The sequence below is a fragment of the Eriocheir sinensis genome, chromosome 27 (assembly GCF_024679095.1).
Source record: "Eriocheir sinensis breed Jianghai 21 chromosome 27, ASM2467909v1, whole genome shotgun sequence".
Classification (NCBI taxonomy): Eukaryota; Metazoa; Arthropoda; class Malacostraca; order Decapoda; family Varunidae; genus Eriocheir; species Eriocheir sinensis.
Window position 1 is genome coordinate 12,254,148 of NC_066535.1, and position 10,658 is coordinate 12,264,805.

General features: G+C 44.3%; 1 protein-coding gene across 10 annotated transcripts in view; it reads right to left on the reverse strand.

Annotated features, from left to right (window-relative positions):
* Positions 1 to 8,946, reverse strand: part of LOC127004140 (voltage-dependent L-type calcium channel subunit beta-2-like) — a 131,742-nt gene extending 122,796 nt beyond the window's left edge. For all 10 annotated transcript variants that reach the window (XR_007757659.1, XM_050871549.1, XM_050871553.1 and 7 more), the window contains exon 1: positions 7,248 to 8,946. Coding sequence is in view for 9 of the 10 variants with exons in the window: in XM_050871549.1 (XP_050727506.1) it covers positions 7,248 to 8,645 (1,398 nt within the window). In the remaining variant the exon portion in view is untranslated. The remainder of the gene's footprint in view (positions 1 to 7,247) is intronic.
* Between the last annotated feature and the right edge of the window lie 1,712 nt (positions 8,947 to 10,658).

Here is a 10,658-nt window from a genome sequence, read left to right on the forward strand (position 1 = left end):
GAGGAGGAGGAGGAACTGACTAGAGCGAAGAGTGACCAGAAAAGAAAATGGAATAGATTAAAAAAAAAGAGCACACGAAAGAAGAAGAGATGAGAGAGAGAGAGAGAGAGAGAGAGAGAGAGAGAGAGAGAGAGAGAGAGAGAGAGAGAGAGAGAGAGAGAGAGAGAGAGTGTGTGTGGAGTGTGGCAGAAACAGACTCTTAAACATGACCCATCACTGAGCAATCCACAGCCAGATTGACACAGATTGAAAGACTCTCTCTCTCTCTCTCTCTCTCTCTCTCTCTCTCTCTCTCTCTCTCTCTCTCTCTCGGGGGCTTAGTAGGGACAGGGGGTCTTAGGACTGACTTGGTGATGTACTGGAGGAGAGAGAGAGAGAGAGAGAGAGAGAGAGAGAGAGAGAGAGAGAGAGAGAGAGAGAGAGAGAGAGAGAGAGAGAGAGAGAGAGAGAGAGAGAGAGAGAGAGAGAGAGAGAGAGAGAGAGAGAGAGAGAGAGAGAGAGAGTGGTATGGTAAACTTAGCGGGTCTATAAAAATGTAAGTGATTTTATTATTCATTGTGGTATGTGATGTGTGTCGCGTAGTTGTAGAAGGTGGAAGATAACAGTTCAAGGCAGCGTTTACTACGTCAAGGCATGGCGTTTCTTTTTAGCACGGGTTGCAGGGCTGTTCACTTAGACAAGACTAGACACATTTTTATTCTAGTATGCAGGTCAGGAGGGTTTTTACGAGCATGCAGGCAAGACTTTTTTGGCACGCATGGAGGAGTAATTCTTCGTAGGCAAAGTAAGAACCTTTTCGTTAGCAGAGCAAGAAATGTTCGGAAAGTACAGAAAGTTTTCGAGAGCAGTGCTGAGATTTCTTTTCGTGAGCGGGGCGGCACAGTTCTCGCAAGACGGATTTACATAAGCAGGACGTGTTTTCTTTTTCGTTAGCAGGGATGGTGGAAATGGTGGTAGCAAGAGTGGCGATAGCAGCTGTGCAGTAGTGGTGGTGGTGGTGGTGGTGGTGGTGATGGTGATAGTGGCTGTTAGTGGAAGTGGTTGTGGACCTCGACGTGGTTGCAGTGGTGTTGCGGCAGTGATAGTTTAGTGATAGTGGCTGTGGTGGTGGTGGTGGCAGTGGTGGTTTAGTAGTGGTGGCGGTGTTGGGCACAGACATCGGCGATCCTGGACCCCACCCAAGCCAGCCCTCGCCTCGCCTCGCCTCGCCGCCTCACGCTCCGAGGAATGCAGTGGCAGCGAACAACAGCCTAAAAGTGTACCAATTGTTCCTCGCTGAAGGGACGAGGGGGGGAACAAACGCCGCGCACTTGGTGGAAGCATCTGTTTAGAATTCTGTTTTTCTTTGCGTTGGTGACATTGTTGTTTGTGGTAATTATGATTATATAGTTGTTCTTAATGATAGTACTCTATATATAAATTTTGATGCTGTTATTATAGTTTTTTTGTTCTTGGTTATATTAATTATTTTTCAAAGTGTACACTGTGGTAGAGGTAAAACGTCTTAGATAGGTACAGCTCATCACCTACAGGTATTCTATCATCACCATCACATCACCTCCTTCACCACTGCATTGTCTACCTATGCCTACGACCTCCATCAACACCATGACAAAAATGTAAGGATACCACCACCATCGGCACTGCCCCACCACCACCACCACAACCACCCACTACCACCAGTACCACGATCAAAACCCCCAATTATCATCACAAAAAAACATCGCTATTTTGCTGCCAAGAGGAGAAGGAGGAGGAGGAGGAGGTGGAGGCTTAGGTTTATGGATGCTTCTCTTATGTGTCATCGTATGCGCATCCGAAGACAATGCAATACAAACCCCGCCAAAGGAAACACAAGAATATGCTCACTAGATGATGATGATGATGTAGAAAGCGTGAAAAAAACTCAACAACTAGAGATCAAGAAGCCCTTACCAAACCTTCCATATTTGTACAGAAAACGGAAGAGGAAAAGATAGAAAAAAAACGTCTACAGGTCAATAGACGATAAGCAGAAAAAAAATGGAAAATGCTGACACCCTGTTCTGCTTATCTGTCCATGGATGTAAAAGGAATGAGGGAACAGGTTTCAGGTAAGAAGCACACACATTAAAAAGGGTAAGAAGTAAAGTGGTGTTAGAAGATAAGTAAAAAATCAGAGGCAGATTCCCCATTCCACTCACGTCTACCATAATACCGAGATAAAAATGCGTATGTAAGAAGTGGACGGATGAAAACATGAGAGGGATGTCGTAATTGACGGTCGATTTTTTTTTACAGCACAGAAAGCAACTCAAGGGCAACAAAAAAAATGTAGAAAAAAAGCCCGTTAACTGTTGCTCCCATACAGCGAAAAATATAGAGTAGCCAAAAGAGACGTCAATTTCGGATGGAGAGGTGCCTTGATACACCCTTCTTGAAAGAGATCAAGTCATGGGAAGGAGGAAATAGACGAAGGAAGGTTGTTTCAGAGTTTACCAGTGAAGGGGGTGAAAGAATGGAGATGCTGGTTAACTCTTGCATAAGGGGTTTGGACAGTATATGGATGAGCTTGAGTAGAAAGTCGTGTGCAGCGGGGCCCCAGGAGAGGGGGAAGCATTACAACGCAAAAAATATTGAGGAAAATACTTTATAGCAAGTTACGTATACCGAGTGAGTTAGAACACTTAAAGCACCCAGTTCACATTTCTAAGTCTAAGAAATCAAAACTACAGTGACAAAGAAAATAATAGGACATGAAGCTGCATTGCTATATGGGACCTGAGGGAATCCACCACTACCGTTACATCACCACCACCACCACCACCACAACCACCACCTTATCATGGGTACTACTTAAGGGTACGAACTGATAGACTTTGAAGTGACTTATAACACGTAATTCTATTAAAGATACATGAACAGTCGAAAAGAGATCAGATCGCCGTGGTGATGGTGATGGTGGTGAAGATCAAGACGATGGTGGAGGGGGTGATGATAATGGTGCTGAAGGTCATGAAGAGGGTGGAGAAAGGTTCCTGATGATGATGGTTGTAGTGAAGGTCATGAAGAAAAATAGTGGTGATAAAGGTAGTGAGAATAATGACGAGGATGGAGATGCAGAGGGTGGTAATGATGGTGATGATACATAGAGGTGATGATAATGGTGATGGTATATAGAAAAAGCGGTGATGAGAGACAGAGAAAGTGATGACGATGATGATGGTGTTGGTAGATAGAGGTGATGATAGATAAATAGAGGCGATGGTGATGATGGTGACCGTAGATAGAGAAGGCGGTGATGATAGTGGTGAGTCATGAAGATGGTGGAGACAGTTCAGGTGGTGATGGTGGTGGTGAAAGCCATGATGCTGATGGAGGTAGAGCGAGGGGAGGGTGGTGATGATGGTGGTGGTGATGGTGGTGGTGCTGGTAGTGGTGATGATGGTGGTGGCGATGTTGGTGGTGACGGCTGTACTGAGGGTGGTGGTGGTTGTTGAGGCTGGTTAAGGACGAGTCGCCGCGAATTACTCAATAATGAAAGTGATTTTAGGAGAAGGTTGAACCACTTACACGGGCGAGAAGGAAAGGGGGGAAGGCAGGAGGGAGGGAGGGAGAGGGAGGGAGGGAGGGAGAGAGAGGGAGACACGTGATTGAATTGGATAACGATAGTGAGAGGGAGAGGCGAGGAATGAGGAAAAGTGGGGGAGGGTAGGTACGGGGGAGGGGAAGGTGATGTAACAATAGGATAAGAGAGAGAAAAAGAGAAAAAACAGAAAAAAATGGTATTACATAACAATGTACATTTATTAATTTTACCACAACTAGCAATAATATAAATAGTAAAGAAGTAATAATAATAATAAAAAAGCGGAAGAAGAAGAAGAAGAAGAAGAAGAAGAAAATGAAGAAGAAAACAAATAATAAAATTAATAATAAAAATAATAATAATAATAATAATAATAATAATAATAATAATAATAATAATAATAATAATAATAATAATAATAATAATAATAATAATAATAATAATAATAATAATAATAATAATAATAATAATAATAATAATAATAATAATAATAATAATAATAATAATAATAATAATAATAATAATAATAATAATAATAATAATAATAATAATAATAATAATAATAATAATAATAATAATAATAATAATAATAATAATAATAATAATAATAATAATAATAATAATAATAATAATAATAATATTAATAATAATAATAATAATAATAATAATAATAATAATAATAATAATAATAATAATAATAATAATAATAATAATAATAATAATAATAATAATAATAATAATAATAATAATAATAATAATAATAATAATAAAAATAATAATAATAATAATAATAATAATAATAATAATAATAATAATAATAATAATAATAATAATAATAATAATAATAATAATAATAATAATAATAATAATAATAATAATAATAATAATAATAATAATAAAAATAATAATAATAATAACTACAACAATATCTAACTGAGTTGAGGTGATTCATCGACATCAGGTAAAAGACTCCTCCTCCTCCTCCTCCTCCTCCTCCTCCTCCTCCTCCTTCCCCCGTCTTCAAGGTCTTGTCGATGCTGTCCCCCTCCCCCAGTGCCCCTCCACCTCACCGCCCCCTCCTCCTCCCTCTCCCCCACCTCCTCCCTACGCCCCCTCCTCCTCCTCCTCCTCCCCTCGTCTGCAGGCACTTGGTGAGCCTGAAAATAGGTGGCTTGTTTCTCGTGTCACGAATCTCTCTCTCTCTCTCTCTCTCTCTCTCTCTCTCTCTCTCTCTCTCTCTCTCTCTCTCTCTCTCTGAAAATAACCACAATGAGAGAGAAAAAAAATATTGAGAGGGCAAAAAGACGCCGCCTCAGCTTCGTTCCCGCAACACTAAAGTATTCTTCTTCCCACACTTCATTCCCCCCCTCCTCTTCTTCTTCTTCTTCTTCTTCTTCTTCTTCTTCTTCTTCTTCTTCTACTTTTTTTTCTTCTTCTTCTTCTGGTCTTTTCGTCTTCTTCCTTCTTATTTCTTCTTTTTCTCCTTCGTTTCCTTTCTTCTCTTCTCTTCTTCAAATCTTCTTCCTAATTTTCTCTTCTATTCCTCATATTTTTTCTCCTTTTTCTTCTCTTCATCTGCTTTTTCTTCCTCTTCCTTCACCTCTTTTATTTTCAACCTCTTCTTCTTCTTTCTTATTCTTCATTTTCATCTTCTTCTTCTTCTTCTTCTTCTTCTTTTTCTTCTTCTTCTTTTTATTATTATTCCCCTTCTCTTCTTCTGCCTCCCTTTCTTTTTCTTCTTCTTCTTCTTCTTCTTCTTTTTCTTCTTCTTCTTCTTCTTCTTTTTCTGCTTCTTCTTCTTTTTTTCTTCTTCAACTTCAGCTTCTCTTCTCCCGACCTTCCTCACGTGGATGGTGTCGTGATGGAGTAGAAGACGCTGGTGGAGGAGTTTTCCCTAGTAGCAGATTAGACTGGCTTGGTTGGGTTGGGTTAAGTTTGGTTTGATCATGCTATGGTACACAAGGCTAGGCTAAGTTGTTTGAGCTTGAATTAAGTTTGTTTACGCTGCGGTAGACTAAACGAGACTAAGTTGGTTTCGGTTGGTTTCGGTTGGGTTAGGTTTTGTTAGTTTTGCCCAAGTAAGCGTCACCGTGTACTTAGCAGACCAATTATTATTTTCTAAGTATTTTCTATAATCATCACCAGGTACAGGGATGGAATTATGGCACCACTGCTATTACTACAACCAGGAACATCCCCTCCAATATTACCATACAACCACCGTCACCATCATCACCATATCCTCTACCCTTATCATGAACGCTACCACCTCTCGAACGGCCTCACCAGCCTCACCACCATCACCACCACTCCACAATCACACCCCCTTCCTGCCATCACCACATCATCACCACCACCACCATCACTACACCACAATCAGAGCCCCTTCCTGCCATCACCACATCATCACCACCACCATCACTTCACCACAATCACAGCCCCCCCCCCCCCCCCCTCCTGCCATCACCACTCCACCACAATCACGCCCGGGCGGCCACGTGGCGTGTCGCTCATTACCGTTGTCTTGCCCACCTGGACGGATTGTTGTGATGACGCTACACCTTTCTACATCAGCGTCCGGCTTACGCAATGGCAGTAAATCACGCCTCGTTATCATGCCGCAGCGGATCGATCGATGGAAAGGCGCCACTCTTGCCTATCGTGTTATTGCAGTTGTAAAGAATGTTGGGGACGCAAAACATACAACGTCCAACGCCGCTTTGGCACTGGATCGATGCAAAATTATCCAAGTGAGAGATATCCACGTGCATTACTAGATTAATTTCATTCATAGGTTTTGAAGTGGGGTTTTTTTATCTCCTCTCATTTCTGTAATTTCTCACTGATTTTAAATAAGTAATCTTTTGTTCTACAATATATTCAATCATGAACGCTCATTACTTTATTTTATTTTCAGTTTGTAAGTTTAAAATTTGTTTTTCAACTGTCGACGATGAGTTTTCTTACTAACATTTGTAACATGCAGCTTTGTGGATTTTTGGATAAGAACAAAGAGTTGCTCCATATCATTTTGTGGATTCACGCTTACTGACGGACGTCACACCCTCAGTTTTAGCAGAAACATAATGTCTAAGTGATGTAAACCTGATGGGGCCATTTGCAAAGATATAATATGTGCTGATATAAACAACTCCTTTCAGTTTCAAGGGGATGATGGATAACAGTTTGTGACCCCTGCATCAGCCTGGGCCTCCCTATTAATGACGATGGGCCTGCCACTATCACACCTCAACCAACGCCATGAAAATTATCAGCACAAGGAGGTCAGGAATTATACTGACGTCTGCCACCAAGATTGATTCGTAGCCAAATCAATTTATGACGTCAGTTAAGGCTTTGTGAGTAGTGCAGAGTGCGTGGGACTGTGAATTAAGACGTTGTTACCCTTTTATGTGGCTGTTATTAAGTACTATTTTGGGAGGTCTCGTGAGGTCGGTGCCTCCCTCGAGTATTGTATTCCTGGTGGTTGTTAGTAGCCAAGGCGTGAGGCGGTGATGGGTTAGAATATTTCACCAAGAAAATGAGTTGGTGATAATTTTCCGACCTTTCGGAGGGAATGGTTCCCATCCCCAGTGTACACCGTCCTTGCATGCCTGACGGGTCGAAAAGAGAGACCAAACCATCGTCAGCTACATAAGCATGTTAGGCATTCATTTACCTCTGAGTTTTCGCTGGAGAAGCGGATGACGTTCTTTTTCCTCTCCCGGGAGCTGCTGCTTTGCGGGGGGACGGGGGTCGTGATGAAGAGGCCGCGCACGGAGGGCGTGGCGCGGTACTCTGAATGGCACCCATCGTCGGGGCTGCCAATATCTGAAAACATGTCCCCGGCATCCGAGTAGCACTGGGACGCCTTTCGACCCAGGAAAGAGCCGCTGAGGGAGATAACCCGCGCGCGAGGCAAGGTGGAAGTCGGGGACGAACACTCCGAGGGCGGCACTTCCTCCAACAACCCAAACTCACAGAGGGTTTTGAGGTAGTCTTCTGAAATGCCCGGATACAGCTTCCTCAACTCCTCCACCTCACTGACCACGTCTGGAGGCAGGGCGGTGAGGATAGGCTGCAGCGGCAGGAGGAGGTGGGCCAAGGCGGACTTCATCGGAAAGCCCAGCGAGGAGCGTGACCCCCGCTTCAGGATAGACCTCGGAGGACCTACGTTGCAGAAACTCGCTGTAGTATTGTCGTTGTCGTTATAGTTGTCATTGTCGTTGTCGTTTTCTTCGATGCTGTGCTGATTGTCGCTGTCCAGAGCTAATTCCACATCCTCGTTATAGCCGCAGTCCTCAAAATCGATGTCATCTTGATAATTAATGATTTCATCCTCATTCCCGACGTAGAACATGTGCCTCTTCCTGTGTAAGAGTTCCGGCGTGGGACTGGCGCTCTTGTCGTCGCCATCGTCTTTACACTCAACTGCAGGGACCTCCAGGAACACATTATCGGGCTGCGTCTCCAGTTCCATCTCCTCTTCAGGTTCTTCGTTCTCTTCAATTTCAAGGTCTTCGTCATCCTCGGCGTCACAGAGGTCCGCTACGTCACAACAAGTCGTTATGGCGTCCTCCAGGTCACTGTCCCGGTCATCCAGAGGCTCTGCCAGCTTGGGGTCACTCAGCAGCTCCAATAGGTCAGGGTCGTCGTCTGACTGACACTCAGCTTTCGGAAGGCTAAGACAGTTTGAATCGTCGTCAGGAGGCTCAGTGATGCGGGTCAGGTGAGGGTCCGCCATGCCTAATGGAGAGACCCGGGCAGCTACACTCTGCTGCACCGCCTCGCCTTCACAGCCCGCAGGTGCTGTGAGCGAGGGCCACACGCCGCTCTTCACGCCTTCATGCATCACTACAGGGCACGCGTCCGCCTCTCTGGGTACTTGCACAGGGTGGCCGTCATTCATAGAGAACACAGGGGCACTACACTGCACGCACGGGGCACTACGAAACACTTCCCTGGGGCAAAGAAGGGCGGGCTGCGGGGCGTCACAGCAAGGGCACGGGATGTCACTGCTAGCAAACCTGAGAACACAGGCACACAGACTCCTGCCACCCTCGACGATGCAGGACATTACAGAGGTGGCCAGTAACACAAGAAAGGCGAGGTAAGTACCTAAGTCACGTCCACGAACACCTCATTGAAAATGATCACGACGCACACACGACGTCACTTCTTGCACAGCTTTTGATATATTTTCAATCTCGACAAAATCATTTACTGTTACACAAACGTGCGGTTTTAGAGAGTGATGTAGACGAAAGGTGCTTGATGCACTGCTGATCACTGAGGAATAAGTGTCCAGCCAACGCCGTGGCGGGCTGCGCAGGGCCCAGGAGCCGCAGCGAAGGGTCGGGCCGAGGACGAGAAGCTGACTGAAGGAAAATTGCGCCGCACCCATCAAGTCGACCTCCACCTCCCCTCTCGTACCCAACATGGCTGCCCAAGTCCTCAGCACAAGGGCATAACCCTTCAACCTTACTCCAGTGAGGTGTACTGACAGTCCAAGGTGTCTTATCGTGAAACAATGTGTGTGTGTGTGTGTGTGTGTGTGTGTGTGTGTTTGTGTGCATATATATATATATATATATATATATATATATATATATATATATATATATATATATATATATATATATATATATATATATATATATATACACACACACACACACACACACACACACACACACACACACAATTTTTTTCGCGTTCTTAATCGTTATCAGCGACGTCTCCATACATATTTTTAGAGGGGTAAACCTAGGGCAATAAGATTATGAATAGGAATACACTACCGCATTTGGTTATTGCTCCGGGGCCACATGATGGTAAAGTAAATGTAAAGTTGGGGGCATACGTTGTAGCAGCGCGTGGCCTCGGTGCTTATCTCCGTAGCATTGGCCCTTGAGCCTGTGGTGGGGAGGGAGCCCATTACCCCGGGACACAGGGTCAGTGTGACATCCGGGTTACCACAGTTTACCTTTCGCAGGTTTCCCCAGGTACCCATTTATCGACCAGAGGGAAAGGGAGGATGAACAGCTGGGTGAGCTGCACGCCGACTGCCCGGGCCGGTATTCCAAGTCGGGCCCGCGGAGTAGTAGCCAGGCATGCTGACCACTAGACCACGTATTCCCGACCGTCTTGGAGACAGGCCCAACATTCTAGACCTCTTCCTTACCTCTAATCCTTCTGCTTACTCTGTCAAACTGTTCTCTACGTTGGGCTCCTCCGATCATAACCTTATTTCTGTATCCTGTCCTATCGCTCCTGTACATCCTCTGGACCCACCGAAGAGGCGATGCATCTGGCATTTTGCTTCAGCTCGGTGGGACGACCTGAGGATGTACTTTTCCGATTTCCCGTGTAATGATTACTGCTTCCAGGAGAGAAACCCCTCTGTGTGTGCTCAGCGCATCACAGAGGTGATTGTCTCTGGAATGGAGGCATACATTCCACGTACTTTCTCTACTCCTCATGCTAAAAACCCTTGGTTTAATCATGCTTGTTCTCGTGCTATTAAAGATAGAGAGGCAGCTCACAAAAGGTTCCAGAGCCTTCGAACTCCCGCTAACTTTGATCTTTACATTTCAGCCCGGTCTCGTGCCAAATCTATTCTCCGACTTACCAAAACTTCTTTCATTAATAGAAAATGTCAACACCTTGCTTCTTCTAATTCTTCCCGTGACTTCTGGCATCTAGCCAAAAATATTTCCTCCAATTTCACTTCTTCCTCTTTCCCTCCTCTCCTTAACCCTGATGGCAGCACTGCCGTCTCATCAGTCTCTAAAGCTGAACTCTTCGCTCAAACTTTATGTAAGAACTCCACCCTGGACGATTCTGGGCATATTCCTCCTACTCATCCCCCCTCTGACTCCTTTATGCCTGTTATTAAGATTCTTCCAAATGATGTTTTCTATGCCCTCTCTGGCATCAACTCTCAGAAGGCTTATGGACCTGATGGAGTGCCTCCAATTGTCCTTAAAAACTGTGCTTCTGTGCTGACACCGTGCCTGGTCAAACTCTTTCGTCTCTGCCTATCAACATCTATCTTTCCTTCCTACTGGAAGTATGCCTTTGTACAGTC